Source organism: Myodes glareolus, chromosome 19 (assembly GCF_982192425.1).
Source record: "Myodes glareolus chromosome 19, mMyoGla1.1, whole genome shotgun sequence".
Lineage (NCBI taxonomy): Eukaryota > Metazoa > Chordata > Mammalia > Rodentia > Cricetidae > Myodes > Myodes glareolus.
Window position 1 is genome coordinate 65043696 of NC_142044.1, and position 20542 is coordinate 65064237.

Below are 20542 nucleotides of genomic sequence, written 5' to 3' on the forward strand. Positions count from 1 at the left end.
CTGGAATGTTACTTCTCTTTTCAGGCTGGGTGGCTTGATGGGTTCTGCTTGAGGAACTGAGCACCGCAGGCACTGAGAGGGAATGGAATTTCATCAAACTTCAGACAAATGGAAACTAGGCAATGCCCCCTGGGCATGAAGAGCCTGGTCTGCTAAGTGACGGCTGATGGACAAGGGAGGGTGGGGCACACAGGAGAAGACAGGTCATAGGGAACCTGAATGCCACCCTTCAACAAGACAGGCCTGTCCATTAGAACTGTGTTCAAATCAGTTGGCTAACCACCCGAGAAACAAGCGTTCTTGTAGAAGTACAGGTGCCTATGAAGATCACACGCCATGATGGCATGTTACACGCTGCCTTGTTGGTGCTGGATTTTCCTGTCCCCAGTAGACTGTGAGCCCTGCTGGTCTCTGCTTATGCTATTTGCCTTGGTATCCCCAGTGCCAGGACAATGGCTCACTCAATACTTGTTACACAAGCCACTACGGTTTTGTGCACACAATGGGATCAGATACATCCAGAAGCTCCCATATGCATGAGCTTCCTTGCGTGTGCTAGAAGAAAGTGGGGCCACTTTGGGGGAGAAAGGAAGGGCCACTGTGACACCTCTAGACAGAGCAAGGGAAGCATCAGGGTATTAAAGATGCTGAGTGACAAGCCTCGCTAAGGCTCTGGTGGTCCTACGTGGGGTGGGGGGTGGGGTGATATCACACATCTCATACGTGACAACATGGGAAATGTTGAGCCCTCCCTGCAGCTGCAGCAGTGATAAGTCTCAGCTGTTTAAAGGATCAGCTCCTCCCTGATGCCCACCTGACTAGAACCAGATGGCAAAGACCATGTGTGGTTGATTGCCCAGAGTAGAGCAAGAGTCAGATACCCCCAAAAGTTAGGCCAATGTAAGATTGACATTCGGGCAACACATAGACAGTGAAACCAAAGGGACATGTTTGTACATGCTTGCTCCCACTTATTTCATACTGAAATTTGATTCTACAGTGGGAACTTTGGAATTTGACTGAGTCTTGGAGACACTGCCCTATCCTTGGATTAATGGCTTTCTTTGGAGACTAGATTAAGTGTATCTAGAACAGGTTAGAAAGTGGGCCTGACATCTCCCCTTGCTTGTCCTTGAACACAGGCTCCCTCTGTATACTACCACTTCCCCTGTCTGCATTTTCATGATGCTGTGATCCAGCACAAGGCCATCACCAGAAGATGGACAGATGCTGGTACCATGCTCTCAGTTACCCAAGTTACCTCCAGACCTGTGAGCCAAAATAAGCTACTTGACAGAAGGTCCTTTTGTGTGTGTGGGGGGGGGGGTATTTGACTTATGGGTCGAGAGGGTTACAGTCCATCAGACTTGCTCATGGCATTGGAGCCTGTTGCGTAGACTCCTCAGATGGTGTCTGAACGCAACGTAGAGAGAAGGCTGGTGCCCAAGGTAGGTAAAATCTTTAAGGCCTATGTGACCTACCTCTACCAACCAGGTCCCATCTCTACAGAATCCACAGACCTCAAAACGATGCCACAAGCTGGGGACCAGTTATTCACAGCATGAGCTTATGGGGTGGCAAACCATAATACCCAATCTCAAATATTCCATTATAGCAACATAAAGTAGACTAGAATGATGTCATCAGTCAATCATTTATTGCAGGAGATGTAGAAAATTAGACAGAATCCTCATCAAAGGACAAAGAGGGATGGTCCCTTGACAGCAAAGGCTGAAGAAGACACAGAACAGAGGGGCTTGGAGTAGGCTGCAGGGAACATCTTGGGTCTGTGCTTCATTTCTGCATGTGAGTCAGCCACACAATAAAAGGGAGTGGGAGAAAGGCCACTGAGAGAGCCCATGACAGGCCTTCCTGCACCAGACAGTTCCTGCACTGAGGAAAACAGGGCTGAGGAACAGGTTGGGATTTCAGTGATAGAGAAAACACTTCCCAACTTGGAAAGGGACCCAAGGAAAAAGAAGGAGAAGAATGAGGCCCACAGCCTCCTCACGGCATGGCCCCCTGTCTGTCATCTGGAGGCCTTTTTGGTTGCACAGTTGCTGCCTGAGGCTTTGGCTGAGGGATCTTTGAGTTCACTGCCACAGCTGCCTTTGGTCTTGACCTCCAGGGCCAGAGGTCTGTAGTTGTAACTGCTCGAGGAACCAAAGTCCACACTGAAGCCAGCACCTCCTGGTCCCGCATTGGTACTGCTAATGACAGCTGAGACAGAAGACAGAAGGCCCAGCCCCTGTTAGTCCACACCCTGGTCAGAGCCCTTCACGATGGAGACACTCTGGCCACTCCCTTAGCTTGCTCCCTTTCTCTTAGTTTACCAATGTATCTTTGTAAGCACCAATCATAGCTGTTGCTTCATCTTATCTGCACGTAACCCCGAATATCCAATCTTTTTGGCAAGTGGTCTGGGTCTCTATAACAGCAGAAGATGAGAAGTATGCAAAGGAGGATGGCCACGCATCCTGGGCTCAGGGGAAGAGCTGCCTCAAGCATCATTTGCAGCCCACTTTCGGAACGTTGCTGTTGGGAACCATCGGACTGCTTTCTTTCCTGTTCCAGCATCGTTCTCCAGCCACTGCTTCTCTCACTGAAGCAGACCCCTCTCCCTTTCTATCCTTACCCCATCCTCACCCACTCCCTGGGATTCCAATCTATCTTTTGTGCCATGGAATCGGAGCTACCTAGGCCCCTGATAAGGTAACCAAAAACAGACCAAGACATGCTGATACTTACAAAGGCTCACAAAATTTGGGTATTCACCAGCCATCCTACAGAGAGAGAACAAACAGGTAAGCCCACCATATAACAATCACCCCATCTACTCACGGGGTCACCTCTAAGATTAAGCCCCAGAGCAAGCCCCAGCCCCCAGTCCATTCCCGAGCTGTCTCTGAGGGGCACTCTGCTTCGAACTTGGATGGCCCTGGGAGTTCTTCTCCCTCTCCCATCCGAGAGCCACGAAGAGTCAGGGGACTTTCTAATATTAGTGGCATTGACACTTGCTCTCCCATGGCCTTTTAGGGATTTTACAAGTCAGTCCTTCTTGCTGTATAATTTGTGTCTTCCCTACCACAAGGCAAGCATGTTTGTCGTGTGTTGTCACTTCTGTAGGACACAAACACAGCCCAGTTGTCTTTGGCTTCCTTCTAAAGCCACGTTTCCCTGACAAGGTGAGTGCTGCTCAGAGCTGCTCCCCTCACCAGCTCTCCTCGCCCTCCAGCAGCTTGCGGTAGGTAGCGATCTCCAAGTCCAGGGCCAGCTTGACGTTCATGAGATCCTGGTGTTCCCGCATCATCCGGGCCAGCTCTTCCTTGGCCTGCTGCAGGGCGCCCTCCAGCTGGTCTAGCTTGGCTCGGGCATCCTTGAGGGCACAGTCGCCTCTCTGTTCAGCGTCAGCAATGGCCGTCTCCAGGTTGGAGCACTGAAGAACAGACAGATTCAGCACTTTGGATCAGCCTTCCTCTCCTGATGCTGACTGGTAACAAATGTTTTGGGATCTCGCTGGATGGTCACTGGAGGTTGAGTCTATCTTGCTGTGACCCCAGGCGCCATCCACCTTACCCCCTCTACCACCACCACCCATGCCTCAGTCTCTAAACGTAATCATCTTTCCCTGAGAGGAGGACATAGAGAAGATGGGCTCTCTAGGTATGTGCCCCTGGCTCTGCCCTACTTGATTTGAAACCATCAGCTGTCAGATTTTAAAGACAGTCTGAATGAAAGTCTTCCCGTGGCTACAGTTCAGCAGTGCCCATAAATCCCGAGGGAGAAATGGTATCTAGTAAGTTACTCTAAGTAAAGTACCTGCCTACTAAATCTACCACAATTTCAGCCTACCCCACCCACTCTGCAGAGACTCTTAAGAAGGGACAAGAACAGGCTTTGAAGAGGCCTTTGCGTTAGGAATCTTGCAATCTGCTGGGGTCGGGGCTGGATGTTTACATGTGTAAGGGCTCTGGGGGGCTTCTTGAGTCTTTTAGTTTGAGGACGTTTGGGTCATTCTGCTAAGGCTTTGGTAGAGTCTAAATTCAGCCTACTCTTTTTGGGGTACCACCTTCCTATCAAAGTTTGCTTTATAGTGAAGAAATGGCAGTTACTGACTCCAAAAGGACTTCTAGATTTTTCCTTAGCTGTCACCTCCTCTGATTAGCAGCCCACAGATCTGCTGACACCCACAGAATTTTGGATGAGTGGCTCAGCCTGGAGGAGACTCCCAGGACCAAGCGGCCTCACCATAGGAAATCATAGCTCATCCTCAGGACCAGAGGGGCCTAGTCATGCAGGAGGGTGACATGAATTTGGCCAAACTGTCCTTTGCTCTTTGGCAGGGTAATTTGGGGAATGTCAAAAGTCTGGGCCTTGTGAAGGGCTGAGTCGAAGGACATGAGATCGGCAGACTACAAACACTGAGAGACTCAGTGGGCTTCTTCCTCAGTGGAAGGGAGAGAAGGGGAGATGAGCCCCTCGGCTAGGAGCCTCAGAGGATACAACATGAAATGGGTGTCACAGAGATCTGCACAGAGACATCTTCCCTGACAGCCAGAACACAGTGCCATTCGAATCTAAAAGGTGACGGTAGGAAGGACAATCCCACACCCTCACTGGAGCCCAGGCTTCTCCACAGTGGCTTTGAACTAAGATAGCTCTGTTATTCTTGCCCAATTGTGAACATACAGAATTGCATCAAGTAGACGCCAGTCTGTTACTGAAAGTACCTTTAATATTGCATTTTTTGTGCATGTCTATCAGTCTTAAATTAAAAAATCCATAAGTTCTTATTTCATCCAGAGATCATAAACACAATGAACACAGATATTGTGTGTGTGTGTGTGTGTGTGTGTGTGTGTGTGTGTGTGTGCTCACACTCATGTGCAGACTGAAGAGGTGGAGGATGGGGAAAATCTGACCTGCCTGAGAGGCTCTCAATTGCTTGACTGGTTTCCGTACCCACAAATGATGGCTTCAGAATCACAGGCATGGCACCAGTGAGATTTCCATCAAATGCTCGCAGAAAGGAGGATAGTGGGCGCAGTTCACACCTCACGACACCGTGAGGAAGGCCGCAGCTATGCAGAGCGCTGGGCTAAGGCCAGGGCAGAAGGCCGCTGCCTCCCTCCCCATTCCATCTACAGCTGACCACAGGTTACACTTCCTCTAGCAATGCCGAAACCAAGTTGACCGCCATCTCCTACCTGATGGTGTCTCTGCTCCAAACTACCCTTGCCTGTTGCTCCAGGTAGGCAGGCCCCTCCCTATACTAGAGGCAACACCTTTTCCTTGACTTCCCCTCTCCCTCTGCCCTTCACCCTGGAGAGATCTCACTTCCTCATAGAACTTCCCTTGGGACCTCACCTGACCCTAGTCCAGTGGCTCCCACATCACTTACAGCATGTGCTATGCGTGTAGAATGCTGTGCCTGTCCACACAGCCCAGTCTGTCCCACCTGATGATGACTCCAAGACTGGTGCTGAGCAAACCCGTGTGCTGCCTCTTTGCATAGAACCCACCTGTTTCTTCACGTTCCCTATCTCTGAGTGGATCCTCTGGATCAGCCTGTTGATCTCTGTGATATCAGCCTTGATGAGTTTGAGGTCATCCCCATGCTGGCCTGCTGTGGCCTGCAGCTCTTGGATCTGAGGTAGTATCAGAAGGGAAGAGTGCAAGGTGGTTAAGGACTTACCAACTTAGGAGCACTCAGCACGAGGTGGGGTGCCCAGTACAGAGGGAGTGCTCCTTAGCATAGGGTGGGGTGCTCAGCAAGAGGGGAGTGCTCCTCTGCATGGAGTGGGGTGCTCAGCAGAGGGGAGTGCTCCTCAGCATGGGGTGAGATGCTCAGCACAGAGGGGAGTGCTCCTCAGCATGGGATGGGATGCTCAGCACAAGGGGAGTGCTCCTCAGCACGAGGTGGGGTGCTCAGTACAGAGAAGCATGCTCCTCAGCATATGGTGGGGTGCTCAGCACAGAACTGAGTGCTCCTCAGCATGGGGTGGGGTGCTCAGCACAGAGGGGAGTGCTCCTCAGCATGGGCTGGGGTGCTCAGCACAGAGGGGAGTGCTCCTCAGCATGGGGTGGGGTGCTCAGCACAGAGACGAATGCTCCTCAGCATGGGCTGGGGTGCTCAGCACAGAGGGGAGTGCTTCTCAGCATGGGGTGGGGTGTTCAGCATAGAGAGGCATGCTCCTCAGCTTATGGTGGGGTGCTCAGCACATAGGGGAGTGCTCCTCAGCATGGGGTGGGGTGCTCAGCACAGAGGGGAGTGCTCTTCAGCATGTAGTAGGATACTCAGTGCCTGCAGTTTCCTTGCTGAGTCAGCATAAGCACCAGCCAAGAAGGGCGGGAGAGTGGCAGGAAGTGGAAAAGCAGCTACTCCTTCTACCTAAAGGAAGATCCTGCTCTAGTTTGATGTGGGATTCCCCTCTGTGTGCTATGAATATGTTTTATTACCATTGGTTATTAAAGAAGCTGTTTTGACCAATGGCTTAGTAGAGTAAAGCCAGGCGGCAAATCTGAACAGAGATATAGAGAGAAAATAGATGGAGTCAGAGACGTAGCTGCCGAAGGAGAAGGATGCCAGTCGCCACGTAAAACCTTACCAGTAGATCACAGCCTAGTGGTGATACACATATTAATAGAAATGGGTTTATTTATGATATGAGTTAGCTAAAAATATGCATAAGCTATTAGCCAAACAGTGTTGTAATTATTATAGTTTCTGTGTGATTATTCGGGTCTGAGCAGCTGGGAAACAAACAAGCAGCCTCTGCCTACACCAGCTCAGCAGGGCCCTTGAGTTTTCTGTCCTTGTTTCACCAAAGTGGGAAACAAGAAGCAAAGCTGGGGTGTGTGGATTATTCACAGACTTATGAGGGCTGTAACTGGCACAGCTTCATCTGCCACACAGGGTCATGGTGAGGGAAGGGACTGTGGTTGTCCCTAAGGTATACTAAGACCTTCTGACTTCCCAGGCCACATACCTATGTGGCCCAGTTCCCAAAACTAAGCTCATATATACGTTCAGGCCCTCGTGTGCACATACACACTCACAAACATATACACACGTGCACACAAAGAACACAATGGGTGTGCTCAGAGGTCTCTGCTCACTGCACACAAGGCTCACCTTACAAAGGTACATGTTCTCTATACATCCAGGCCCACATGTGCACACACACAATCACAAGCACATGTATACATGCGCACTGAGAACACAATGATTGTGCTCAGAGGTCTCTGCACACTGCGACCAGGCTCACCTTACACTGGTACATGTTCTCTGTCTCAGTCTTGCTCTTCACAGCAATCTCCTCATACTGGGCTCGAACCTCAGTGAGGATGCTGTCCAGGTCCAGCTGCCGGTTGTTGTCCATGGACAGGATGACGGATGTATCGCTGATATGGGACTGCATCTGAGCAATCTCCTGGTGACCAGTGGAGGGGTGTTAGAGCTCCCCAAGAGGATAGCACTTCCCCTGACCCTCCCTGGCTACCTTCAGCTTCAGTCCCAGGTGATTGGCACCTTGTTTGTATCCCACTTGTACTCAGCTCCCCCCCCATTCTTCTTCAAAGCCAGCAACGCTAACCATGGCACTCAATGCCACAAGGGAGTCACGTGCCACTTTTCCCTTCCCAGATTTCCTTTCTCCAGAGACGTTCCCTGCAGGCCCAGGCAGGGTTCGCAAGCCTCCCTCTACTCTCCCAAAGTTCCTTCATGTGATGCTTCCATGCCAAGCCATGGCCATGCCAAGGGACAGTGGTCTCTGTCATCACAGTCTCCTCAGAGCTGATCTGGCTCCATGACAGCCCTCAGTATTGCCTCAGAGAATGTCAGCCACGCCAAGACAAAGGCTTTCCCATTCCAGCCCCCTGAGGAAGGCCAGTGAAGTCCTTACCCCTTCATACAGGACCTTGAAGAATTTGATGTCATTTGTCAAGGTATCCACCTTGACCTGGAGCTCCACCTTGTTCATGTAAGCAGCGTCCACATCCTGAGGACACAGACGATGATCAGGCTGCCTTCTCGAGCCTGTCCACCCCTTCCTCGACGCCCTCCCTGCTATTTGGAGTGGAGTTTCTTTAACCCTTCATTTTCTTCACCTTGTGCTTCAAGATACTAACTCATATGAATTCCAAGGCCGCAGTAGAAATGCAGCAGAATGTCTGGGATGTACGCTGGATGCTAGGTTTGCAGGTTCTAAGCACCCAAGGCTCTTCCCTTAGCAGAAGGAATGGAGACGACAGAGTCCCTAGGAACTGAGCTGCCCCAAGGGTCCCTGCCCTTGCCCTGTGCACATCCCTATGGCAGACGGTTGGAAAGGCTCTAACTTTCTTCCTACCCCAGCTGCACCCTACCCTCACCTTCTTCAGTACCACGAACTCATTCTCAGCAGCAGTACGCCTGTTAATCTCCACCTCGTACCTGTTAGAGAAAACAGCCTTGCTCTTGGGACAGTTCAGGTCTGCAGACTTCCACCTCTGCGTGGCTACAGTGTTTATTTACTCCAGGGCAAACAGCCTCCCCAGGAAGGAATACTGCTTCAGAGAGTATTGTTTTTTTCTAGCTCCTTTGTCCATATACAGTCTACCCTGACATGATTTGCCCGAGACAGCACTGGCTTGGGGACATGAGGATCCACTGCTCTTCCCTTCACAAGTGGTCTCCTCCATGTTGCAGGAGAAAAGTTCGCCCACCCACACGCCCATCCCCATTAACGTGAAGTGACACCAGTTTACCAAGTCGAAGCACGACTCTCACTTTGAAACTATGCCACCAGGTTCAGACTTCCATTTCAGGCAAAGCAAGGTCTTAGAAAAGTGTTTGGATGAGCCCAGGATGTTTTTTATGTGGATATATTGTAGACTGAGAAAGTAGCATTGTTAACTTTTTTATTTAAAAAGCTCAAAATGGTAAAATTTTGTTATACATTAAAAGGAGGGGATCTAATGCTTGAAAATAGCTCCATCTGTGTATTTAAATATAAGTAACACTTTGCAGCTCTTCATACATGCCTAAGATATGTCACTGCCAGCCCCTCCACCCAGATCGATGTGAGTTAGAAAGCTGAGTGATTTAAGGTGTAAATGGGGGCTGGGGCTGTAGCCCAGTGGTCGCACATTGGACTAGCGTGTAGGGGCACTTGGCTCCATCCCCTAATATAACTAAACAAACAAACAAAGTTAATATGCCTGGGATGCTGAGACTGCCCCGTTTGTCTAATGATGTTGGATAGACATAAAGAAAGCAGTTCATACAACATATCCCAGATTCCAAGCTGTGCTCCCTGCCCCGCCTCTGCAGGCTCTGCTCAGATCTCCACCTGAGACCCAGCCCCATCCGGATTCCATTGCTCTCAGTTAACCTGTACTCATTGCAACCATTTGGAAGCATTTCTGTAAGCCTGAGCCTATAGTCTCTCTGTGGTCAGGGCAATCGCCAGCTCTCCATGGGGGTCTCTGTGCAGAGCTCGGGCCAGGCTTCTGGCTGAGGGGACTGCAGAAAAGGGTGGTCAGGACGTTCAGATGTGGAACAAGAAAAATATTTCAACACTGACCATCTCCACCCCTTGAAATTAGGGCAGCTGGTGCCTGACCCTACAAACCTGGCACCTCGAAGCAAACTTTCCAAATACCAAGTTCGTGTCCCTCCTTGCTCTCAGTCTGGCTTCAAAGACATTCTCAATTTTCCTTAAAGATGAGATTGCATGGGATATGTCCACTTCAAGATGAACTAAGTTTTAAAATTCCGTATTGCTTAGTTTTAAATTTTGTTCCAGGGAAGAACTGTCATAGAAAACCTTAGTTAGGGGAACTCAAAAAGCCATTTGGGCTAAGCAGAGGAGTTTCAGCCAGTGCTCTTTGTTCTAGTCTTCCACTTCCCAGGCTAGAAACTGGACAGACTTCCTGAACAACACAATGGATCTACAATTTTCCAACCCCATTTATGCGTCTCTTCCTTAGGATATGAGAGAAATACCCATGGTCCCAACGAAGGAGCTAAAGCTTGGGGAGCCATCTTGGCCGCTCCCAGCCGCACCTCCACCCCCACTCACCTCTTCTTGCAGTCCTCCACCACTTCCCGCATGTTCCTCAGCTCCGAGTCCAGCCTCACCCTGTCCCCGGACAGCGTCTCCAGCTGCTTCTGCAGATTGCTGATGTAGCTCTCATGAACCGGCTCCAGGCTCCTCTTGGAGTTGTTCAGATCCAGCTGCTGCAGCAGCTCCCACTTGGTCTCCAGCACCTGGTTCTGCTGCTCCAGGAAGCGCACCTGCAACCCAGAGGCGGTCATGGCCCACAGTTCCCTATGCTACTGCCTTCTGAGAGTGGAACAGAGCAAATAATGGTTTATCCGAGGGACCCTTCAGCCAGGGGCACATGGGATCTGAAAGGTCAAGGGAAGACCGTCTATGAGAGTGCAAGAGCCAAGCTTGAGCAATGGTGTCATCTGCCTGGCAAGTGGCCATGTGACTGGCTCAGTTTCTCTTGCTAAAGATGCTGAGAGCCGGGGAGTGGGGAAGGACAATGCTCCCTTTCTCTTAGATCTTGGATGCTATTGGTTGATTTTTCAGTTTGTTCAAAGCCAGTTCTCACATATTTCAGTATTCCTCCTATTTGCTCTGCTGCTGAGCTCTGCTGGTGAGCCATTCCCTTTTACCTGCCTCTGAGCTTAGGGTAGAGGGAAAGACGCTTGAGTAGGGAGTTAGGAGCGAAAAGTCATTGACTGTTCCACCAATGTGGGTTTAGTTCTCATCATTCCAGGCCTTAATTCCTTCGTGTGAAACCAAAAGAGAAGCAGAGGTCTCAAGCTGATAAGTTAATGCGGAAACCCAGGAGTACAATAATCTCTCCACAATGCCAACTGTCACTATGTCCCTAACACCCTCATGGCCGAGCCCTCTTATAGGGGTCCAGGTGAGAGAAACCCATTTCTTGTCCCTTTCCCATCCACTAGGCTCCCTGCCACTGACCCCCAACAATGACACTTTCCGGGTTACCCATTGCTGAACACTTTGTTATGTCTTCTCTGTAAATATCCCTAAGCCTGACTTGAATTTTTTGACCTTTTTCTCTCCCCTCTTCTGGAAATCTGCCCTCCCTCCTTTTACTTCCGTGTCTTATGACACTCCCTAGTCTTCGTCCCTCTAGTGCCCCTCTTCTGGATGTGGATCCCCAGGTGTCTTGTCCCACATGAAAGGATAAGGTTCCCCTTCACTGGGTGAGTGTGCCAGGCCCTGTCCTAAGCACACTAATCCTTCGGTCCCAGTGATTTCTCACTGGGGTAAGATACATTATTGAGCCCCTTTGACAGATGCTGGAAAGGAGACTAGCCCAGTTCTCAGGCATCAGCGGCAGAGCGAATACACTGTGGTGCTCGCCAATGTCAATGCAGGCCTAGCAGATGCCGAAGCACGAAGCACGCACCTTGTCGATGAAGGAGGCGAACTTGTTATTCAGGGCCTTGATCTGCTCTCGCTCCTGCGCGCGCACCTTCTGGATCTCTGGGTCCAGATCCAAATTGAGTGGGGTCAGCAGGCTCTTGTTGACGATGACCTGGGGGATGCCGCCGGGTGGGCACACGGATGGAAACGTGGGCCCCAGTCCTGCGCTGCCGAAGATGGTGCCCACGAAGCCTCCAGGACGCCCACCGCTCGCCCCTCCATGGCCCAGAGCAAAGCCGCCGCTCCGCCCGGCAGAGCTCAACGCCAGCCGCCGGCCGCCCCCCATGCAGAACAGGCTCCTGCTGCCAAAAGCTGCACCCTTAACCCCGGCCCGGACTGAGGCATGGCTGCCGCTGAACCGGCCCGAGATGACAGCAGAGCAGCCACTGAAGCCCAGGCGCTCGGTTCCAGGATAGAGGGTCAACTGGCGGCTCATAGTTGGCAGTGGACAAGGACCGGCACAGCGGCAGCAGACAGGCCTTGGGGCACGGATGCAGCTGCACTTCTGGTCCAGCTCGCCCCTTAAATAGTCCTGCTTGGTCTGGCAGGATGGAGACAGATAATTTGTATGTCGAAAACCTCTTTTGGATCACTGGATGGGGGGAGGACTCTTGGGTCCTTCATTTAGGAAATTACCATTCACTTGCAAAGATTTCCGACTCTTCCACTTCACCTGTCCATGAATCCCCCTATAAAACGACCCAGAACCCTGAATTTCCTGTGCTCATCTCCTGCATTATAATAATTTCACCACCTTATCTCCAGAGGCTTCTCTGCAATTATATAGGTCATCACTACCAAGATCTTCGGTAGAAAATTCCAGAGGATCTGGCTTGTGGAGGGAGAGCTGGGGAAAGAGCACTGAGTGGAGCAGATGTCCAGGTTGGCTCTGCTGCAGAAACTTCCCATATGATTGACAGCCAACCTGGTTTAATTCTTCCCTCCCCGACTTCTGGGACTCAGAGCAGGCCTTGGTACCAGGAGCGCTGAGGATGACTTTGGAAGAAACAGGTGCCTCAAATCCAGCTCTTAGTTATGCCTCAGAGCCTGTGTTCCCCTTGGGGCATCCTGGGGTGACCAGGCAGTCCCTGGGGGAAACTGACACGGCCTCCAGTGAGTGAGTCTATCAGAGGGCATAATAACAGCCAAGCTGTTTGCCCACGTTGTGCAGTGTGATGTGGTTATTGGGAGGTGTGAAGATGGCGGCGCCAGGCAAAGATGGACAGATAGAGAAAGCCAGGGTGTCCTCCTGGGGAAGAAGTGGAATAGAGAAAGCCAGGGTGTCCTCCTGGGGAAGAAGTGGGATGGGGAAAGCCGAGGTGCCCTCCTGGGGATGAAGTGGGCTTTCTGTGTTGTCAGAGGAGGGGCTGGGATCCAATTGGCCCTTAAAAAACTCCAGGCTGTGCTTCTCAAAGTTTTGTTATTTCAGTTTCACTCCCGATTAAATTTTTGCCTGTTTTCCCCACAACAAGAACAAGAGTTTATCAGTTCCAGCATCAAGAACAGAAAAGTGGGAAAGATGTTTAAAGCCAATTGGTGTAAGCCATTGGCTCACAAAAGTCACCTTTGTGGTCACTCTTTTTTCTGAAAACTAAGACAGAGACATGCATCCCTCTTGGGCTAGGTCTCCTCTTCCCCAGATAGGGAACAGGTAAAATGACCTTTGCCTGCCTCCCCCTGGGGGTTCCACTGATGGATGAATCAGGAACTCCCCACCCCTGCTCTACCTTCATTACAGATGGTGGAGAGACACAGGTGACACATGTGGCTTCAGAGACATCTGATGTGTGGGGATGTGGGCAGATCAAAGGAGGCTGAGGCCCAGGCTGGGGGGAGGGCGGTTCTGGCACCTGCCTCTGATAGCAGGCTGCTGTGTCACCTCGGGCCCTGGAGGCAACACGTGGTGTTCATTTTTTGGTCGAGTTTCCCCTAGAGGTTGGTGTGTACCAAGGAAGAAATGTCTCCCTCCAAGACCAGGTCCACAACAAAAGGTGAATGGAGCCATTCTGGAATGATGCTTACAAACGGACTGTGTAAACTGGCTCTCCAATGCCCGGAACACCGTTCTTGAGAAATTAACAAGTACCATGTGAGAAAAGTGTCAGGGTGGAGGATTTTAGGTTTAGCAAAAGGTTAGGCAGATAGATGTCTTGTGCAAGACTCGCTAGTTTATTACCGCACTTAGTGACAGAGGATTTTCAAGGCAGTGAGAACGCTCAGCGGGTATAGCAAGAGGACCTCAGTTCGGATCTCCAGTAATCACACAAATGCCAGTGGATTCACCATGTGTGGTATGCAGAGACAAGAGATTCCTAGGGCAGGCTGGCTAGTTAGCCTAACCTAATCAGGGGATCTGGAGTAAAGTAAGAGACCCTCCCTCAACATATGCAGTAGAGTTATCAGGTAAAAACATGTGACATCAACCTCTGGACTCCATTCACACACATGTACATGCAAAACACAAGCAAACAAACAAAACCAAAATATCCAACCCTAATAGTGAACTCTGGACTCCGATGGCAATTATATATAAACCATATCAAGCGCATCACTCTGGTGGGGGTGCTGATGGTGGGGAGGCTGTGAATGTAGAGGACATGTGGGAAATTGCTGTACCCGCCTCTCCATGAACCTTACAGTTTTCTTTAAAAAAAATCAAACCCAAGAGAGGCATGGTAGCGCATGCCTTCAATCCCAGCACTTAAGAGGCAGAGGCAGGCTGAGGCAGGTGGATCCATGTAAGCTCAAGGCCAGTAGGGTCTACACAGTGAGTTCCAGGATAGTCAAGGCTACACAGAGAGAACCTGTCTCAAAAAAAGAAATCAAACCCAGCGTGAGTAAATAAAAGGATGGGTGGCATCAGCGGCGTTAACGGCAGCAAACGTACCCGTGCTTTCGGCAGCCAAAGGGCACGACAAGCCTGGAACTTTTCCACATGCAGTGAGGTTATGAAGGGTTGACTTTTTCAACTTTTTAATATTTATGACTTGTCAAATATAAGCAGAAAATATTTTTATAAATGGAGTACTTTTAAATAAAACCAGAGAATAGAAAGAGAAAAAGTTGATCTTTATATCAGACATAAAATACTCCCCTTATTCACAAAAGAAAGTCTCAGGGTTTCCAGAGCCTTTTTATCCAAAGAATTCACTCTGGCTAAATATGTTATGGAAACCAGAGCTTCAAGGTTCCCCACATGAAGTGATGAACATTAAATGTATTTAAATGACCCAAATCCAGAATGATTGGCATTGCCTCCTTGTAGTGTTGATCGTATTGGTAAATTGTCTTGTGCTACTCGAGTTCACCGGGAAGTTGGGTCTAGAAAGGGTCCCTCCTCATTTCAGATCCAAGCGTGTTCATCTCAAATTGTCCCCCCTCCTTGTCCAGGGATGGGCCACTCAAATGGATGAGCAAAACAGCTGAGTCTCCCAGAGAATAACTAAAAGGTCAGCCATTTCCACCTGAGGGTTACTGTGGTTTGTTCCAGGATATAAAAATCCCTGGAGTGGGAATGGGAAGCCGGGAGTTGAGCCATGCAATGCTCATCCACGGTGGAAAAGTTCAGTCAGGAACTCCAGCTGGCTGCCTCAACTTCCCCAGTCATTTCTGCTGGATGTTGTTGAGTGCCCAATTTGATATTATCTATCTGCCCCTTTCTATGTAAGTACTTAAAAGCCTTTCTTGATCACTGTTACACCTGAGGCTCTACCCTGGGAACCCCAGCTGATTGTCTGTTTCCCAGTTGACTTCTGCTGCATGTGTTTAAGCCGGTTTGATGACGTCATCTTCTGTTTGCACTCTCAGTTTGGGGCTATTCTAGTCAACCGTGCTGGATGCTGTAAGTGCCTGATTTGGTAATGTTTGTTATCTACCTGCTGCATTCTCTATCAGCTACTTGCTATGTGTTCTTTTGTTTGATATACATAATGAATTTACACATTCAATTGAAAAATGTAGCTACCATATAGATAATTCTCCAAGCTGCAGAAAATTCCTCTTAGCAGCCATTAAAAAGACCTATAACATAAGCCTCAGTAGCTTATGGTAATGTGCCCAGGGTTACTGTTGAAACCAAAAGGAAAGAATGCATGGATTCTGCAGCGTGTGCCCAGCGTCTCCCAGCTCTGGACAAAGACAAAGGAACTCTCAGACTGGTAATGGATATGTCAACTGAGGCAGCTTGTTTCAGAGACTCTCGGGCAATGCCAGATAACCTCAATTTCCTCTTTATCTCCCAGCATCCTTTGGGGTTCCAGTGGTGTTTGGAATCATGGGCTAGGATTTGCCATTGAGAAGTGAGTTTGAAAAGAGCCACATCTCGGGTGATAAAGCCTTTAGGAGCCTTGGTGCCCTTTTCTTCTATCTCAGTGACCTTGGAAGCCATGTATCCCATGTGCCCCAGCTGAGAGAAGCCTAAGTGAGAGCCATCACTGAAAGAGTCATGGAGATAGTTCCCCTAGCCTGCTGCAGACGGTGGGTGAGAGATTAAACCTTTCGGATTAAGCTGAGATGTTCAGATTCCAGAGTTTGTCTACTGAGGCTGTCAGCATTGATTTTTTTGCATTTAAGCAAAGAAGACAGATAGCAAAAATTTTTCCATGATGGGGGGTGGGAGAATTCAAGACAGGGTTTCTTTGCATAGCCCTGGCTGTCCTAGAATTTGCTCTGTAGACCAGGTTGGCCTCTGCCTCCTGAATGCTGGGATTAAAGGCGTGTGCCACCACTGCCCAGCAGAATTATCTTTTACTCTTCTTTATCCTAAATTCGTGCTCATTGTATAATCTGATTTCTGCTAGATCTCCTCCACTTCCCTCTTCACCTAAGCCTCTTGGAATAGAGGCTCATGATTCCCAGAGCCACTGTTTGTGGGGCATTCTAAGCACAGGCACTGAGAGAAACGACTCTCAAACACTACCCCTGTTAAATTTAATTCTCAAGGCAACTTCAGATGGTAACTACTGTTACTAACCACATATCAGACAAGGAATCTGAGACCATGGAGCAAAAGTACCCTGAGTTACAGTCAGGGACCAGGTCCTACTGATCCAGGCTCATCTGGCAGCCGAGAGGTTGATTCTCTCTCACACTTTGCAGGAGAAAATCATGGCTCTCCACAGAAAAGAAAGGCTCCCTCTAATCCCTGCTGCTGCCTCCTGGCTTCAGGGGTTGTCACACCCCTCAGCTGAGCCCCTTCTGTCTCACTGGCCACGGTCCAGCAACAAGAAACAAATTTGCCCCCTCACCCAAGTGCCTCTGCTCGCATATTCACTCCTCCCTGTCTCCCACCCAGGAAACCTGTGGAAGCCTGCCCTGCCTCCCCTCAGTGGCTCCTCACTGCCAGGGTGGCCACTGGGTCTTGTTGTTTCCTCACTGGGGTGTGGCTACCTTTCCTCGTGGTCATATCTCTCTACAGGACAGACACAGTGTTTCTTCATCCCTGTATTTCATGTGTTAACACATGTAGTAAGCAAATGTCTTGTCTCAAGACTTGCTATGGTCCATTAGCTTGCTGAAGGATTTGTAGAGCAGTGAAATAACTCTGTGTTTTGCCATGATGGTAGACACATGTCATTATGTGTTTGTTCAAATCCATAAAATGCCCAATATGAAGAATGAACTGTGTGTCAACTCTGGTCTAAACTATCAGACTGCCCATTTTTGCTGCCCTGGAGAATTTATTCCTGGGACTAGCTATTGGAAAATTCAGTTGTATTATCCTGGTGATGTTTAATCTTTGTTATCAATCTGAAAAGATTTAATCACCACGGAAACGTATCACTGTGTGCCTTTAAGAATGTTTCCAGAAAGGTTTGACTGAAGGTAGAAGAGAACGCCAAATGCAGGCGGAGTCACCCTATTGGCTGAGGTCTCAGGCTGTATAAAGGGAGAAAAGAGCTAAATGACAGCATCTTCCCCTTCTCTCTTCTCTCTGCTTCCTGACTACAGTGGCAATGTGACCACCCACCTTCCGCCATCACACCTGCCCTGCCATAGTAGCCTGTGCCCCTTCTTTCTGCTTCCATTCTTTCTTCTTCCCTCTTTCCTTTTCTCCTTTCTTCCTCCTCCTTCCCTTCTTCCCTCCTTCCTTTCCCCTTACCTTCCTTCTCCTTCCCTCCTTCCTCTTCCTTTCCTCCTTCACTTCCTCCTCCTTCCCTCCTTCTCTCCTCCCCTTCTTCCCTTCAATTGCTTCTTGCCAGGAATACAGTCAGAGCAATCAGAAAAGGTATCTAACACAATTCCTAATGAGATGGTCTCACCCAGGCATTGATTTTGTGAATTGTTTTCCTAGTTCCCACACACCGTTCATAAGTCAAGCTTTTGAAGCAAGGAGATGGCAGGCTTCTGCTGCCACTTGCATCAACTTACGATGTCTTGACACAATATGCCATGAATTTCACATGATCTCTTCTTACTGTCTCATTCCAGCTAATATCAGAAGTATCATTCTGCCTCCTTTAGAGACAAAGAAACAAAGCTCATGTGAGCTGAGAGTTTTGCTCAGGATCACCAATTAGTTGCAGAATCAGAATTCAAAATTCCTAGCTCTGTTCTTGAAGTCTGTTTTCTCCCTGTATGGTGGTTTGAAAGAAAATGGCCCCCAAAGGGATCGACACTATTAGGAGGCGTGGCCTTGTTGGGGGAAATGTGTCACTGTGGGTGCAGGCTTTGAGATCTCTTTTGCTCAAACTTGTCTCAGTGTGGCAGTCAGTCAACTTGCTATTGCCTGCAAGATGTAGGACTCTCAGCTCCAGCACCACATCTGCCTGCAGGTTGCCATGCTCCCTGCCATGATGATAATGGACTGGACCTCTGAAACTGTAAGCGAGCCACTCCAATTAAATGTTTTCTTTTTAAGAGTTGCCATGGTCATGGTGTCTCTTCAGAGCAATGGAAAATCCTAACTAAGACAACAGTTGGTACCAGTGATTGGAGTATTGCCGTGATAGGCCTGACTACGCTTTCACATGGAGTGATATGGACTTTGGCACTTCGGGTTAGGATAGCAGTAGAATGTTTTAATCACTGCCTAACAGGACATACTAGTAGGAGCATGGAAAACAATGGTGCTGATAATGATTTGAAATGTAGGGAGCTGGCTCAGGGGTCTTGAGAGAAGAATTTTATAATATTGTCTAGAAATCATTCTTGTGATAGTTTGGTGAAGAAAGTGGTTGCCTTTTGCCCTCTTGTTAAAAGAGTGAACTTGAGGCTAAATCGCAGAGTTTCAGACTAATTCTATTGGCAGAGGAAATCTCAAAACAGCCTTGCATAGATGCTTTCATGTGGATACTAGGGGTAACTCCAATGAAGATATATAACAAGGAGAAAGTCGAGCAAGGAAAAATATTTGAGGAGAAAAGGGCACCAGAAAGTGGAGTAGAGCTAAATTCTTTATTCAAGGAAATAAATGAATTAACAAGTGGAATAAAGGGAGTAGTGACCTCAGGGCAAGAATCCTCCCAGCTAAATTTCCCACTTGTGAAAAGGAACTAAAGGAAAGCATAGAGCCTAATGTGGGAGGGCGTATCTTTAATCCCAACACTGGGAAGGCAGAGGCTAGCAAATCTCTGGTTTTGAGACCAGTCTGGTCTGCAGAGCAAGTTTCAGGACAGCTGAGCTTAGGCAGTGAAAGACAGAAATCTGGTGAAGATGTAACTGAGTGAGGGGGCCATGTTCCCACCCCAATAGGCAGCAAAACTTGGCAGCTTTGGCCACGTGGTTCTGGCTTTAGAGTTAAAGATAAAAGAAAGGAGTTATATAATAAAGCTGCTGAGGTCAGGCGTGCAGGGTGTCCCTCAATGGAGGCCCAGAGAGGCCATTGCATGAAGCTGTGAAGTTGAAGCATGAATTGCCTTGGAGACCCCAAGATATTAAAGACACCAGAGCTGTGGGATACCTGCCGAGAGAGCTGCTAACAGGGAGTGAAACCAGCCCAAGAGAAAGAAGTGTGTGGCAGTCAAAAAAGCTGAACAGAGTTGGAGATGTGGAGAGTGTTTTGCTATCAGACATGGAGATGCAGAGTTTGGAGTTTGCCCAGTTGTTTGGTCTTGCTTTGGTCCAGTACTTCCTACTTCCTTGCTATTCTCCCCTCCCTGTGTTTTGGAATGGTAATGTATATCCTGTGCCATTTTATGTTGGAAGTATGTGATCTGTTTTTTGATTTTGATTTTTTTTCAGGTGATTACAGTTGAGAGATTGCCATACATTTCAGAAGACTTTGAACTTGGAAATAAGTTAGAGACTATAGACTTTTGAAGTTTGACTAAATGTATTTTTGCACTTTGGGGACCAAGGAGTATAATGTGGTGGTTTGAAAGAAGGTGGCCCCCAAAGGGAGTGGTGGTATTAGAAGGAGTGACCTTGCAGAGGAAGTGTGTCACTGTGGGGGCGGGCTTTGCTCCAGCTTCCCTCGGTGTGACAGTTGACTTCTTGCTGCCTTCTGGTCATGATGTAGCAGTCTCAGCTCCAGCATGTCTGCCTGCACACCACCATGCTCCCATCATGCATCCATCATGATAATGGGCTGAACCTCTGAAACTGTTAAGGAAGCCACCCCAATTAAATGTTTTTATTAGAGTTGCTGTGGTCATGGTGTCTCTTCACAGCAATAGAAACCCTAACTAAACACCTGAACCTGCAGGGCTCCTGTTCAGATGCCACCATGAGCCTCCACCTGAATGTCACCAGTCTTGTATTTGCATTTGTATTCTCGTTCATCTGACAATATTCCTGCTCCCTAAGGACCTAGGAGACATCTCTGAGCACACAGTGATCTGTAAACAAAGTGATGTGTGTATAGTGTGAATTCTAATTGGTCTTCATAATAAAAACCCAGAGTCAGAGACAGGGGTTAATGCTGAAAGGTCAGAGAAGCAGAGAAACCACTCACTAGTCCTCACCTCTACTGAATTCTCAGAACCAAGGGGGGCAAGATCCTGTCTCTATGAATCCTCATACTGAATGCCTTGAGCTCCTGTCTCCTCCTGCCTTATATTCCTCTCTCCACTCAGTCAAACCCTTCGTGTCTCTGCCTTCCAAGTGCTGGGAGAAAAGGCATGTGACTCCCAAGTACTAGGATTAAAAGTGTGAGC

General features: G+C 48.8%; 1 protein-coding gene across 1 annotated transcript; it reads right to left on the bottom strand.

Annotated features, from left to right (window-relative positions):
• Positions 1-1659: 1659 nt before the first annotated feature.
• On the bottom strand, positions 1660-11886 carry LOC125410150 (keratin, type II cytoskeletal 72). The gene is made up of 9 exons (XM_048449540.3): positions 11431-11886; positions 10062-10276; positions 8371-8431; positions 7905-8000; positions 7269-7433; positions 5523-5648; positions 3216-3436; positions 2749-2783; positions 1660-2220 (listed from the first exon to the last, which is right to left on the bottom strand). Exons 1-9 carry the CDS (start codon positions 11881-11883, stop codon positions 2030-2032), a joined length of 1563 nt encoding a protein of 520 aa, XP_048305497.2. The 5' UTR covers positions 11884-11886; the 3' UTR covers positions 1660-2029.
• Positions 11887-20542: the final 8656 nt, after the last annotated feature.